We start from the raw sequence: 15,617 nt of genomic DNA on the forward strand, positions 1-15,617 counted from the left end.
CCTTCTGCACTACTCTAACCCTGGAAACCTCAACCTGCCTCTCTCGCACCGGACATTTCTGATCCCCAGCCCCATGAGCACCCCTACAATTAACACTACATTCCCCAATGTTACACATTCCTTTGACTCATGCCCTTCTGCACACTTCTCACACCTAGGAACCTCCCTCCTACACACTGCTGCCACATGCCCATAAGCTTGACACCTGTAACAATGTAATGTATTCGGCACAAATGCTTGTACAGGATAATTTATATATCCTAATATCACTCTGTTGGACAAAGACTCAACATCCAAACTCAAAAGAACAGACATCGACTGTTCTGTTTCACCACTACCGCCACCCTGTCTGCGTCGCACCAAACGACGATCATCACAAACACCGGGAATCTTCTCCTTCAGTTGGTCAACTTTCACATTTACTGCTACACTAGTAATCACTCCTTTCAATGGCACCCTTTTCTTGAGAGCAAAACAATTCACATTTCTTGCCCCCATTCTGACCAGCAGAAACAAACAATTATCAAAAGACCACTTCTGGTTACTCTCACCGAATCCACAGCACCAAATCTGTTTTCACCCACCCTGAAACCACAAATGGATCAGCTAAAAAGCAAGGGTCCACTTTTTCCCAAAACTTCACTTCTACTGTCACAGACTCATCTTCATCCTGACCCTCGGTGAAAGCCCCAGGCTCCGAGAACTTCACCACACCTACCACCTCCGATACTTCGCCTTCATTCACTTCCATTTCTCAGCTCACTCTGCTTACACTTCCTACCATTCTTTAACAAACATCTCCCTTTCCTCCCCCATTTTTAACCGACTCAAGCTCACCCTCTTCCTCCCTCTCTCTCAGACCTCCTCTGCCTCTCTTTTTCCCTCCATTCCTCCTCCGTATTCCAGGTATGTCTCCTTATGATAATACTGCACTTCTCCTGACATACATCTTGTTCTTGCCTTCTCAAGGGACGCCATTTAACCGGCTGCCACAATCTCCGTACAATCAGCACGAACCCCTCGGGATGTAGAGCTCAACAGTGCATCACACTTGTAAAGCAACTGCTTCGTCTTGATGTTGTTCTTTATCAATAGCTACCGCGACGCTTTTCCATTTCAAACAAGAGCGCTGTTCCAGCCACCATCCACCGTTTGGCCATGACAGCATGTCCCAGCAGCCTTTGCGTTTTCTTCTATACCGAACGTGCACGCAGTCAGTCACTTGCCAATGCATGGAGTAATGTTTTTCAATAAACCTTGTTTGTAATTATATTAGAAAAAGCTAATGTATTTTCTGTTAACTAGCTAGCAACAATGTTGTTGCAGACATTAATTTATTGAATCTTTAACATTTGGTTAACTAGGTAAAATTAGTTTTATCTTGGATATTCTGTTTTCTCTTGTCAATAGCTATTGATCCAAGCATGCCATGACTATGAAAATGGTACATTCTGAATCAGGGGTGGATGGAGAAAAATCCACACCTTTTTTTCTATATATATATTTTATAATATAATTTTGTATTTCAATCTTCAATAGCTCTTACACAAAGCGTGCCATGACTATGATTTTATCAGCAGTTCATTTAAGCTTGGCTCTTCAACACCATTGCTCCTTAAATCTAATAACAATCTCTTCCTCCCATAATTCTGGCACTGAAATAGAACGTGTTCCACTGTATGATTTATATATACACAAAAAAAAAGTTGTGGATTTTTGTTAATCCGCCCCTGATTAAGAATTTTCATTGTCTTGGCATGCTATTGAGGATTGAAAACAGGAAAAATACATTTTAAAAATCCATCCATCCTGCCCTGATTCAAAATACAGTATATCATTATCAAAGTCATGGCACACTGTGTAAGAGCTATTGAAGATTGAAATCCGAATATCCACCGAATATCCAATATACAACTAATTTTACCTCGGTCTGGCTTACCACGTGGTTTGAAAACAGAGAATGACCTCTCGTAGCTAGGCTGTGTATGTTCCTAGAAGCACAAGTGGCTATTTTAGAGACAATTTCCATGCAATGGATCAAACTAAACAGCAAGAAGAGGACTACGGATATAACCTATTTCCGGAGAGGAATTCGGGAAAGTTCCAAAAGGGATCGATAGCAGAAAGCTTGTTCACTTTCAATCACAAATGTCAGGTCATGCTACAATTTGCAATGGAAACAAGTAAGCTAACAGGCTAGCTAGCAAGCTGATCTGTCGGTCATCCTCCAAAAAATATCGCATTGCAATAGTTAGCTAGATGACCGTGTAAGCATTGATGCCATGTTTACATTTGTCATAGACGTCATGGCCATGTTTCTAGCAAGCTTAGCTAGCTAGCTATCGTTGAATAGTAAAGAGACTGTCATGAGTAAGCCAGTCAGCTATAACGTTAGCTGTTGAATGAGTGTTACCTGATTGCTGCCATGATGCATGACCGGTTAGGCCTAATCTCAGTCTGTCTCCATTTCAGGTCCATATGCAAAGCTTCTCCTTGGAGCCATGAAAAGCTCAGGATGGTAAGTGTCAGACAGCCACTATCTTTATCAATCACAAAACACAGCTGTCAGCTGCCATAATTCATCTTCTTCCTATCAGTTTCTGGCAGACTAGACCCTGTAATGCGTATTGCTGCCTTTCTCAGGCTGGAGAGTGAGATCCACACATAATTATCTAAATAGCCTAGGTGCAAGCCGGAGGAATAAAGAAACCACAACAGCTTCCTTGCTATTTCGCTCTGCCTGTCATTTGAGGCCAAAATAGTTACAAGCGAAAATGTGGTTACTCCCAACTCAGTCAGCTCACAAAGAAATACCCTCCTATCCTCATACTGTCTGCAATATAACAGAACATGCTTCACAGTAGTACAGTCTCTACCTCCCCACGTTCCTCACACTTCCCATCTGGGTGTTTCCCTACTAACAATAACCCATTTTCCAATCCACAATGCCTCAACCTCAGCCTTGTCAACAGAACCCCATCGCTACTTTCCTTCCCAAGATATCTACTGCCCTTCCTTACAGAATTCTGGATAGAGAAAAACTGCCTACCCCGCTCTTCTCTCTCCCACTCACGTTGCCACTCCTGGGTCAACCCCTTTGCTATGATACTCCTACATTCCATCCCCCCCTAACGGGACCACCACATCTCCCTCCTCAAAGCGGCCTTCGCCACCATATCTGCTGCCTCATTTCCCCCTACCCCAACATGAGCTGGGACCCACAGAAAACCTACCTTACACCCTTTCTACCCCACCCTATAAAGAGACTTCAACAGCTCTATTATCAGGTCTGGGTGTGCCTTTGACTTCCCTTCTCTCTGCGCAACCAGGCTAGCAGCAGTCTGACCACAAAATTACCCTTTTAGGCCCCACTTCTTCCACCCATCCCAATGCCCACACTAGTGCTAGCATTTCAGCAGAGAAGACTGAAACTCCATCAGACAGCCGCCTCCCCGGTGTATCTGAAACCGGGGAACATGTATCCCAAACCCTGCTCTCCCACTGCCTGGATCCTTTGATCCATCTGTGAAGATGCGAAAGTAGGGACCCTAGTCCTGCCGCAGATGGGCCTCAACCACCAGAGAAGGCTCTCCAAAGTCCTTAGCCCTTATTGCATCAAGAATGGTCATGTCAACATCAGGCTCTGGCAACAGCCACTGAGGAACTCCCATTCCCGACTCTTCCCCCCCATTCCTGCACTTGGTCACATAGCTTGGCCTACCTCTTCTCAATCTAGTTCCTTCTCCCAACAGACACCTTGCAGGGTGAGATGATACATGCCCCCGCACTTTTATCCCATAGCGCATGGCCATTTCAACCAACAACGCAGGGTTAGGGGTCGTTTGAAATGCCCCACAGCACAACCTCAGCGCCCTTGCCTGTACCACATCCGAAATCTGCAGTGTTGTAGCCGCCGCCAAACCAAATGCCATGCTCCCATAGTCCAGCACTGAGCGGATCATTGCTTGGTAAATAATTTGCATGGCGCTTCCCAGACAGGTACCGCATTATATTAATTACTTTACCGCATCTTAAAATATTTTTTTCCACATGGGTCTTCCAGGACATTCTCTCCTCCAACCAAACCCCCAGGAATTTGAATGCCTTGACCCGTTCCAGCGGTGAACCATACTTCACCATATTCTTACTTTTATATACAACATTTTTTAACTTGGTCTTTGCTGCTGAAATTCGAAATCCTTTTCCAATGCCTCTTGCACCTTCCGGACCACAAATGGAATATTCCTTCCTCTTTTCCAGAGCGCCTCATCATCAGCAAACAGGGAAAAGCCAAAACCAGGCCCAACATCCTGGAACATGTCATTCACCATTATGTTAAACAAAACTGGCCTAATTACACTTCCCTGCGGTGTCCCATTCTCTATCCCCACTAACTCAGAATAAGCCCCACCAACTCTGACCTGGATGGTCTGGGTCTTCAAGAAATCTTGGATTAAATTAAACAGCCGACCCCTCACCCCAGGATAATACAGCTCCAGCAGCGGTTCCCCTTTCTAGAGCATGTCATATGCCTTTTCAATGTCCAGAAACACCGCCACCATTCCCTCCTTGTTGGCCAGCGCCGCCTTTATATCATAGTCCAGTGCTAGCACTGAGTCCATAGTACACCATCCTAACCTAAATCCGCTCTGGTACGAGGAAAAAATACCTTTACTCTCAAACATATGTACTAATCTGTCTGTGACCATTCTTTCCATTACTTTACACAGTACAGAGGTCAACGCTACGGGTCTGTATGAACCCGGGTGTAATGCTTATTTTCCTGGTTTCACAATTGGCACCACTATGGCATGTTTCCTCACTGCTGGTAACGCCCCCTCTTCCCATACTATATTAATTAACGCCAATACCTCCTCCAGTACCAAATCATCTAGGTGTTTAAGTTGTTCATAGCATAGCCCATCCATTCCCGGGGCCGGGTTTCCTCCTCCTTGTATCGCCCGCGCAGCTCATTCATTGTAAAAAACACGTTGCTCGGGTCTAGCTGCCATAATGCTCTCATAACACTGGTTTATTGTACACTGAACGAAAATATAAACGCAACAAGTTCATATAAGGAAGTCAGTCAATTGAAATGCATTCATTAGGCCCTAATCTATGGATTTCACATGATTGGGAATACAGATATGCATGCATCTGAATACAGATATGCATGCATCATGCACTGATACCTTAAAAAAAAGGTAGGGGTGTGGATCAGAAAACTAGTCAGTATCTGGTATGACCACCATTTACCTCATGCAGCGCAACACGTCTCCTTTGCATAGAGTTGATCAGGCTGTAGATTGTGGCCTGTGGAATGTTGTCCCACTTCAATGGCTGTGCGAAGTTGCTGGATATTGGCGGGAACTGGAACACGCTGTTGTACACGTCGATCCAGAGCATCCCAAACATGCTCAATGGGTGACATGGAAGAACTGGGACATTTTCAGCTTCCAGGAATTGTGTACAGATCCTTGTGACATGGGGCCATGCATTATCATGCTGAAACATGAGGTGATGGCAGCGGATGAATGGCATGACAATGGGCCTCAGGATCTCGTCACGGTATCTCTGTTCATTCAAATTGCCATTGATATAATGCAATTGTGTTCGTTGTCCGTAGTTTATGGCTGCCCATACCATAACTCCACCGGCACCATCAAATCAAATGTTATTTGTCACGTGCCGAATACAACAGGTGTAGACCTTACAGTGAAATGCTTACTTACAAGCCCTTAACCAACAATGCAGTTTTAAGAAAGAATACCTAAAAAAATAAAAATAAAGAGCAGCAGTAAAATAACAATAGCGAGGCTATATACAGGGGGTACCTGTACCGAGTCAATGTGCGGGGGAACCGGTTAGTCGAGGTAATATGTACATGTAGGTAGAGTTATTAAAGTGACAATGCATAGATAATAAACAGAGAGTAGCAGCAGCGTAAAGGGGGGGCAATGCAGATAGTCTGGGTAGCCATTTGATTAGATGTTCAGGAGTCTTATGGCTTGGGGGTAGAAGCTGTTTAGAAGCCTCTTGGGCATACACTTGGCGCTCCGGTACCGCTTGCCGTGCGGTAGCAGAGAGAACAGTCTATGACTAGGGTGGCTGGAGTATTTGACAATTTTGAGGGCCTTCCTCTGACACTGCCTGGTATAGAGGTCTTGGATGGCAGGAAGCTTGGCCCCAGTGATGTACTGGGCCGTACGCACTACCCACTGTAGTACCTTGCGGTCGGAGGCCGAGCAGTTGCCATACCAGGCAGTGATGCAACCAGTCAGGATGCTCTCGATGGTGCCGCTGTAGAACCTTTTTGAGGATCTGAGGACCCATGCCAAATCTTTTCAGTCTCCTGATGGGGAATAGGTTTTGTTGTGCCCTTTTTACGACTGTCTTGGTGTGCTTGGACCATGATAGTTTGTTGGTGATGTGGACACCAAGGAACTTGAAGCTCTCAACCTGCTCCACTACAGCCCCGTCGATGAGAATGGGGGCGTGCTCGGCCCTCCTTTTCCTGTAGTCCACAATCATCTCCTTTGTCTTGATCACGTTGAGGGAGAGGTTGTTGGCCTGGCACAACAAAGCCAGGTCTCTGACCTCCTCCCTATAGGCTGTCTCATCGTTGTCGGTGATCAGGCCTACCACTGTTGTGTGATCGGCAAACTTAATGATGATGTTGGAGTTGTGCCTTGCCATGCAGTAATGAGTGAACAGGGAGTACAGGAGGGTACTGAGCACGCACCCCCGAGGGGCCCCCGTGTTGAGGATCAGCGTGGTGGATGTGTTGTTACCTACCCTTACCACCTGGGGGAGGCCCGTCAGGAAGTCCAGGATACAGTTGCAGAGGGAGGTTTTTAGTCCCAGGGTCCTTAGTTTAGTGATGAGCTTTGAGGGCACTATGGTGTTGAACACTGAGCTGTAGTCAATGAATAGCATTCCCACATAGGTGTTCCTTTTGTCCAGGTGTGAAAGGGCAGTGTGGAGCGCAATAGAGATTGCATCATCTGTGGCTCTGTTGGGGCGGTATGCAAATTGGAGTGGGTCTAGGGTTTCTGGGATAATGGTGTTGATGTGAGCCATGACCAGCCTTTCAAAGCACTTCATGGCTACAGAAGTGAGTGCTACGGGTCGGTAGTCATTTAGGCAGGTTACCTTAGTGTTCTTGGGCACAGGGACTATGGGGATCTGCTTGAAACATGTTGGTATTACAGACTCAGACAGGCAGAGGTTGAAAATGTCAGTGAAGACTCTTGCCAGTTGGTCATCGCATGCTCGGAGTACACGTCCTGGTAATCCGTCTGGCTCTGCGGCCTTGTGAATGTTGACCTGTTTAAAGGTCTTACTCACATCAGCTACGGAGAGCGTGATCACACAGTCGTCCGGAATAGTTGATGCTCTCATGCATGTTTCAGTGTTACTTGCCTTGATGCGAACATATAAGTAATTTAGCTCATCTGGTAGACTTGTGTCACTGGGCAGCTCGTGGCTGTGCTTCCCTTTGTAGTCTGTAATAGTTTGCAAGCCCTGCCACGCCCGACGAGCGTCGGAGTCGGTGTTGTACGATTCGATTTTAGTCCTGTATTGACGCTTTGCCTGTTTGATGGTTTGTCGGAGGGCATAGCGGGATTTCTTATAAGCTTCTGGGTTAGAGTCCCGCTTCTTGAAAGCGGCTGCTCTACCCTTTAGCTCAGTGCGGATGTTGCCTGTAAACCATGGCTTCTGGTTGGGGTATGTACGTACAGTCACTGTGGGGACGTCATCGATGCACTTATTGATGAAGCCAGTGACTGATGTGGTGTACTCCTCAATGCCATCAGAAGAATCCTGGGAACATATTCGAGTCTGTGCTAGCAAAACAGTCCTGTAGCTTAGCATCTGCTTCATCTGACCACTTTTTTATTGACCGGGTCACTGGTGCTTCTTGCTTTAGTTTTTGTTTGGAAGCAGGAATCAGGAGGATAGAATTATGGTCAGATTTGCGAAATGGAGGACGAGGGAGAGCTTTGTACGCATCTCTGTGTGTGGAGTAAAGGTGGTCTAGAGTTTTTTTCCCTCTGGTTGCACATTTAACATGCTTGTAGAAATTAGGTAAAACTGATTTAAGTTTCCCTGCATTAAAGTCCCCGGCCACTAGGAGTGCCACCTCTGGATGAGTGTTTTCCTGTTTGCTTATGGCGTAGACAGTTCATTGAGTGCGGTCTTTGTGCCAGCATCAGTTTGTGGTGGTAAATAGACAGCTACGAAGAATATAGATAAACTCTCTTGGTAGATAGTGTGGTCTACAGCTTATCATGAGATACTCTACCTCAAGCAATCAAAACCTGGAGACTTCCTTAGATATCGTGCACCAGCTGTTGTTTACAAATATATATAGACCGCCACCCCTTGTCTTACCAGAGGCTGCTGTTCTATCCTGCCGATACAGTGTATAACCCGCCAGCTGTATGTTATTCATGTCGTCGTTCAGCCACGAGTCGGTGAAACATAAGATATTACAGTTTTTAATGTCCCGTTGGTAGGATATACGTGCTTGTAGTTCGTCCACTTTATTATCAAGTGATTGTGCGTTGGCCAATAGTACCGATGGCAAAGGCAGATTAGCCACTCGTCGCCGGCTCCTTACCAGCCACCCCGATCTCCTTCCATGATATCTCAGTTTCTTTCTAATGCAAATGACGGGGATCAGGGCCCTGTCCGGTGTCTGGAGCAAATCCCTCTCGCCCGACTCATTAAATAAAAATGATTTGTCCAGTTCAAGTTGAGGAATCGCTGTTCTGATGTCCAGAAGCTATTTTCGGTCATAAGAGACGGTAGCAGCAACATTATGTACAAAATAAGTTACAAACAATGCGAAAAAACAAACAAAATAGCACGGTTGGTTAAGAGCCCATAAAACGGCAGCCATCCCCTCCGGCGCCATTTGCTGATGTTCACAACGTTGACATCAGCAAACCGCTCGCCCACACGGCACTATATAGTCTGCCATCTGCCCGATACAGTTGAAACCGGGATTCGTCCGTGAAGAGCACACTTCTCCAGCGTGCCAGTGGCCATCGAAAGGGAGCATTTTCCCATTGAAGTCGGTTATGGCACCGAACTGCAGTCAGGTCAAAACCCTGGTGTGGTCCTCTGTAGCTCAGCTGGTAGAGCACGGCGCTTGTAACGCCAAGGTAGTGGGTTCGATCCCCGGGACCACCCATACACAAAAATGTATGCACGCATGACTGTAAGTCGCTTTGGATAAAAGCGTCTGCTAAATGGCATATTATTATTATTATTTATTATTATTATTATTATGACGAGCACGCAGATGAGCTTCCCTGAGATGGTTTCTGACAGTTTGTGCAGAAATTCTTCGGTTGTGCAAAAGCACAGTTTCGTCAGCTGTCCAGGTGGCTGGTCTCCGGCTATCCCGCAGGTGAATAAGCCGGATGTGGAGGTCCTGGGCTGGCGTGGTTACACATGGTCATCTATGATGAAACTGGCTCTCATGAGGATCGTCACAGGAATGGAAGACCCAGAGTTACCTCTGCTGCAGAGGATAAGTTCATTAGAGTTACCAGCCTCAGAAATTGCAGCCCAAATAAATGCTTTACAGAGTTGAAGTAACAGACACATCTCAACATCAACTGTTCAGAGGAGACTATGTGAATCAGGCCTTCATGGTCGAATTGCTGCAAAGAAACCACTACCTAAGGACACAAATAATAAGAAGAGACTTGCTTGGGCCAAGAAACACGAGCAATGGACATTAGGCCGGTGGAAATTTGTCCTTTGGTCTGGAGTCCAAATGTGAGATTTTTGGTTCCAACCGCCGTGTCTTTGTGTGACGCGGTGTGGGTGAACGGATGATGATGATTTCCCACCGTAAAGCAAGGAGGAGGAGGTGTTATGGTGTGGGGGTGCTTTGCTGCTGACACTGTCTGTGATTTATTTAGAATTCAAGGCACACTTAACCAGCATGGCTACCACAGAATTCTGCAGCGATACACCATCCCATCTGGTTTGGGCTTAGTGGGACTGTCATTTGTTTTTCAACAGTACAATGACCCAACACACTTCCAGGCTGTGTAAGGGCTATTTTACCAAGAAGGAGAGTGATGGAGTGCTGCATCAGATAACCTGGCCTCCACAATCCCCCGACCTAAACCAAATTGAGATGGTTTGGGATGAGTCAGACCGCAGAGTGAAGGAAAAGCAGCCAACAAGTGCTCAGCATATGTGGGAACTCCTTCAAGACTGTTGGAAAAGCATTCCAGGTGAAGCTGGTTGAGAGAATGCCAAGAGTGTGCAAAGCTGTCATCAAGGCAAAGAGTGGCTATTTGAAGAATCTCAAATATAAAATATATTTTGATTTGTTTAACACTTTTTTTTTTTTGGTTACTACATGATTCCATATGTGTTATTACATAGTTTTGATGTCTTCACTATTATTCTACAATGTAGAAAATAGTAAAAATAAAGAAAAACCCTTGAATGAGTAGGTGTTCTAAAATATTTGACCGGTAGTGTATTTGTTCAGTGTGTGTGTATATAAATATGACAGACATTACACTTACAATAAGACATATTGTAAGGCATTTAGTTACATGAACAGAAGTCAAGCATAATAATATGTCAGAACATATTGTTTTGGTACAGTATCTATTATATTATACACAGTGTACAAAACATTAGGATCACCTTCTTAATATTGAGTTGCACCCCCTTTTACCCTCAGAACAGCCTCAATTTGTCGGGTCATGGACTACAAGGTGTCAAGCGTTCCACAGGGATGCTGGCCCATGTTGACTCCAATGCTTCCCACAGTTTTCAAGTTGGGTGGATGTCCTTTGAGTGGTGGACCATTGTTGAGACACATAGAAACTGTTGAGCTTGAAAAACCCAGCAACGTAGCAGTCCTTGACCCAATCAAACCGATGCGCCTGGCACGTACTACCAAAGGCACTTAATCATTCACCCTCTGAATGGCACACATACACAATCCATGTCTCCTCCCATTCATCTACACCAGTGGTATTCAAACTTCTTCAGCGGGGACCACATTTATTTTTGCCAGAATTTCTGAGGACCCCATTTTTTCCCCAATAATTTATTGCGCTCCCACCCCAAATCTAATGACACAAACTTTAAAATCAGTAAATTTTAGATTTTTTACATCAACAAATAACCTTTAATTAATTGCATTTTCATCTCTTATCAAAATGAAAATAAGCCAATAAATATTTTTACTCAATAAAATTGTCTTTCAAATTATCTTTCTCAAAAACGTTTGTATAATGTTCCATACAATAATCTGTACTCTTAATTTTTAATTAATTTTTTATTTGCGACCCCACTGCAGTTCCCTAGTGGGGTTGCGACCCTGACTTTAAATACCACTGATTGACGTGGATTTAAATCAAAAAGGGATCATAGCTTTCACCCGGTCAGTCTATGTCATGGAAAGAGCAGGTGTTCATAATTTTTTTACACTCAGTCTATGTAATACAGGGGTGTGAAACTCATTCCACTGAGTTTTTTTTTCTCCTTTCGATTAAGACCTAGACAACCAGGTGAGGGAAGTTCCTTACTAATTACTGACCTTAATTCATCAGTCCGGTACAAGGGTGGAGCGAAAACCCGTAGACAATTGGCCCTCCGTGGAATGAGTTTGGCACGTGATGTAATAGATACAGTGGGGAAAAAAAGTATTTAGTCAGCCACCAATTGTGCAAGTTCTCCCACTTAAAAAGATGAGAGAGGCCTGTAATTTTCATCATAGGTACACGTCAACTATGACAGACATTGAGAGAAAGAAAATCCAGAAAATCACATTGTAGGATTTTTAATGAATTTATTTGCAAATTATGGTGGAAAATAAGTATTTGGTCACCTACAAACAAGCAAGATTTCTGGCTCTCACAGACCTGTAACTTCTTCTTTAAGAGGCTCCTCTGTCCTCCGCTCGTTACCTGTATCAATGGCACCTGTTTGAACTTGTTATCAGTATAAAAGACACCTGTCCACAACCTCAAACAGTCACACTCCAAACTCCACTATGGCCAAGACCAAAGAGCTGTCAAAGGACACCAGAAACAAAATTGTAGACCTCCACCAGGCTGGGAAGACTGAATCTGCAATAGGTAAGCAGCTTGGTTTGAAGAAATCAACTGTGGGAGCAATTATTAGGAAATGGAAGACATACAAGACCACTGATAATCTCCCTCGATCTGGGGCTCCACGCAAGATCTCACCCCGTGGGGTCAAAATGATCACAAGAACGGTGAGCAAAAATCCCAGAACCACACGGGGGGACCTAGTGAATGACCTGCAGAGAGCTGGGACCAAAGTAACAAAGCCTACCATCAGTAACACACTACGCCGCCAGGGACTCAAATCCTGCAGTGCCAGACGTGTCCCCCTGCTTAAGCCAGTACATGTCCAGGCCCGTCTGAAGTTTGCTAGAGTGCATTTGGATGATCCAGAAGAGGATTGGGAGAATGTCATTTGGTCAGATGAAACCAAAATATAACTTTTTGGTAAAAACTCAACTCGTCGTGTTTGGAGGACAAAGAATGCTGAGTTGCATCCAAAGAACACCATACCTACTGTGAAGCATGGGGGTGGAAACATCATGCTTTGGGGCTGTTTTTCTGCAAAGGGACCAGGACGACTGATCCGTGTAAAGGAAAGAATGAATGGGGCCATGTATCGTGAGATTTTGAGTGAAAACCTCCTTCCATCAGCAAGGGCATTGAAGATGAAACGTGGCTGGGTCTTTCAGCATGACAATGATCCCAAACACACCGCCCGGGCAACGAAGGAGTGGCTTCGTAAGAAGCATTTCAAAGTCCTGGAGTGGCCTAGCCAGTCTCCAGATCTCAACCCCATAGAAAATCTTTGGAGGGAGTTGAAAGTCCGTGTTGCCCAGCGACAGCCCCAAAACATCACTGCTCTAGAGGAGATCTGCATGGAGGAATGGGCCAAAATATCAGCAACAGTGTGTGAAAACCTTGTGAAGACTTACAGAAAACGTTTGACCTGTGTCATTGCCAACAAAGGGTATATAACAAAGTATTGAGAAACTTTTGTTATTGACCAAATACTTATTTTCCACCATAATTTGCAAATAAATTCATTAAAAATCCTACAATGTGATTTTCTGGAATTTTTTTTCTCATTTTGTCTGTCATAGTTGACGTGTACCTATGATGAAAATTACAGGCCTCTCTCATATTTTTAAGTGGGAGAACTTGCACAATTGGTGGCTGACTAAATACTTGTTTTCCCCACTGTATATGATGCCGTTATATTGTTTTTTTCTTCATGCTTTGTCAAGTATTATTCTGTCTCTTCAGTGCAGTGTACAAAGACAGACATTTCTCCTGTGAAGACTGTGATGGGACTGTCAGTGGCGGTTTTGATGCTACATCATCACAAGTAAGAAAGCTAGAACCATTACCTTTGTGTACAGGTTCACATGCCATGCTGTGTACTTTGTATCACATCTGTAAGATACCAATTGTTTTTCCCCCCTCCCAATTCTAGATTGTTTTGTGTCAGAATAATATTCACCAGCAGTCCCACATGAACCGAGTGGTTACACATGAGCTCATCCATGCCTTTGACCACTGCCGGGCGCATGTGGATTGGTTTAACAACTTCAAGCACTTGGCCTGCTCAGAGGTGAGACCAAGAGATAAACGTGCATGTTATGGGGGAATGCATTATTTGTGCTCAGTTTTAATTGTGTTTTAAAGGAAGTCATGTTAATTGTTTGGCTCTTATTTTTCAGATTCGAGCAGCCAATCTCAGTGGGGATTGCTCCTTCCACAATGAAGTATCGAGGTTCAACTTTGGCCTCAAGAAGCACCATCAGGTAATATCAGGAGATAATGTGAATTCACTGCAAACAAAATTGCATTCTTATTTGTATGTATTTCAGTCAAAACTGGTATCCTTCATGGTGTAGCATAACATGATTTTTCCCATCCTGTGAATTGGTATGTTTGAATTGACAACCGGTTTAGTTGAAACTATAGTTGAAAGTATAGCACTGCCTTTTTCAGTGCTTAGCGATTAAAAAGAAGTGTTTATGATGGCCAATATTCACATGAAGAACTCCCTACCTAACCCATCCCACTACTACCTATCAGGAATGTGTTCGGGGACGTGCCTTGCGCTCCATCCTTGCTGTTAGGAAGGTGAGCCGAGAGGAGGCGGAGAAAGTAGTGGACGAGGTATTCGACACCTGCTTCAATGACCACGCCCCCTTCGGCCGCATCCCACATGACAAGAAGGACGCCAAGTTTGCCTACAGAGATTTTGAGAACCGAGATCGGTATTACGCAAACCTTTAATGTGTTATTACGTGCACAAATTAATTGTAATTTAATTTCCATGGGTGCTATTGTGAGGATCCTTGCAGAAAGCTGGGCAACTACCACTGCCCTCAGCAGAATGACTGTTTCAAAAATGGAATGAAATTACCTCCTGAGGGGAAATATTCAGAGTTATTTCTCTCTGTCATTTAAATAAATCGAAGGATATAATAAATTATATGTTTTTATGGCACACTTTTGTGGACTCTAATGCTATAACTAAAGAAAGTGATGGAGTGGTTTCCTTTTGGAAATTGATAAACGTGGCCGCAATATTTTTTTTGTCATCCTTTTAGATGTTTATGCAGGGTATATGATGCCTGTAAAACGTATTTCAAGACTGAAAGGTGGGGACGCCCCTCTACTCTTTGCCATGTGGACATACAATTACTAAGAACTGGGAGTTCACTGTAAATAGATGTTATTGTACTGTACTGAATGAGTCAACTTGTTGAAATAAATATTTGATTATTATGAATAATATGATATTGAGTCTTGATTATTATTGCATTAGCATTTATGAATTGACAAAGACATTTAAAAACGAATTCTACAAAGTGCTCAGTTAATACCCTAGTTACATTAAACAGACACAGCATTCCCCGAAGACAGTATGACATCTAAATAAGCATGTTTCATGTTGTCGAGAAGTATGCATTAATCCGTGTTAGCATAATTCCTCTATCGATCAGAAGAGCAAATAATTTCTTGAACAAGTTGGACAAGTGATGTTACTTCTCAGGACCTTTAATATACAGTGCCTTCAGAAATTATTCACACCCTTTGACTTTTTCCACATTTTGTTGTGTTACAAAGTGGGATTAAAATGGATTTAATTGTAATTTTTTTGGCAACGATCTACACAAAATATTGTCAGAAAGGAAGAAAAAATCTAATATTTGTAAAATAATTATGGTCAAACATGGTCAATCTGTTCTCTGCATAGGCCGTGCAGCATTTACGGTGATACGGCCTCTGCAGAAGTCAGGGCATTCATACTTCTTGCGCTTCGCAATGCAGCGCAGAGCTGTTGTGAAGGAAGTTGTCAAGGAAGTGAATTTGTGTTTATACAGGACCTTCTGCCCTCACTTACCGTCAACCAATAATGTCAATGCGGAGATATACGGAGCACTCACATTGTTATAACATTTGAGAGGCGCACAGCGATGCGGTATAGAGCTCAATTTGGCCTCTGCGTGGCTCCGCAATTGCGTCACACATCCATCCATACTGCCCTTCCGACCACATTTTGGG

The 15,617-nt window shown here is 44.0% G+C and overlaps 1 protein-coding gene across 2 annotated transcripts; it reads left to right on the plus strand.

Moving 5' to 3' along the window:
• The first annotated feature begins 1,956 nt into the window (after nt 1-1,956).
• Nucleotides 1,957-14,835, plus strand: LOC311129962 (mitochondrial inner membrane protease ATP23 homolog). Of its 2 annotated transcripts, XM_084162533.1 has the most exons (7): nt 1,957-2,183; nt 2,473-2,518; nt 13,341-13,422; nt 13,531-13,668; nt 13,778-13,861; nt 14,139-14,323; nt 14,660-14,835. In XM_084162533.1, the coding sequence occupies exons 1-7, from the start codon at nt 2,033-2,035 to the stop codon at nt 14,775-14,777; spliced, it is 804 nt and encodes a 267-aa protein (XP_084018659.1). In that variant the 5' UTR covers nt 1,957-2,032; the 3' UTR covers nt 14,778-14,835. The 2 variants fall into 2 exon arrangements, with proteins under 2 accessions (XP_084018659.1, XP_084018660.1); XM_084162534.1 differs by having other exon boundaries at nt 14,139-14,748.
• Nucleotides 14,836-15,617: the final 782 nt, after the last annotated feature.

This window comes from Coregonus lavaretus (assembly GCF_964263955.1).
Source record: "Coregonus lavaretus genome assembly, chromosome: 5".
In the NCBI taxonomy this organism is placed as follows: domain Eukaryota; kingdom Metazoa; phylum Chordata; class Actinopteri; order Salmoniformes; family Salmonidae; genus Coregonus; species Coregonus lavaretus.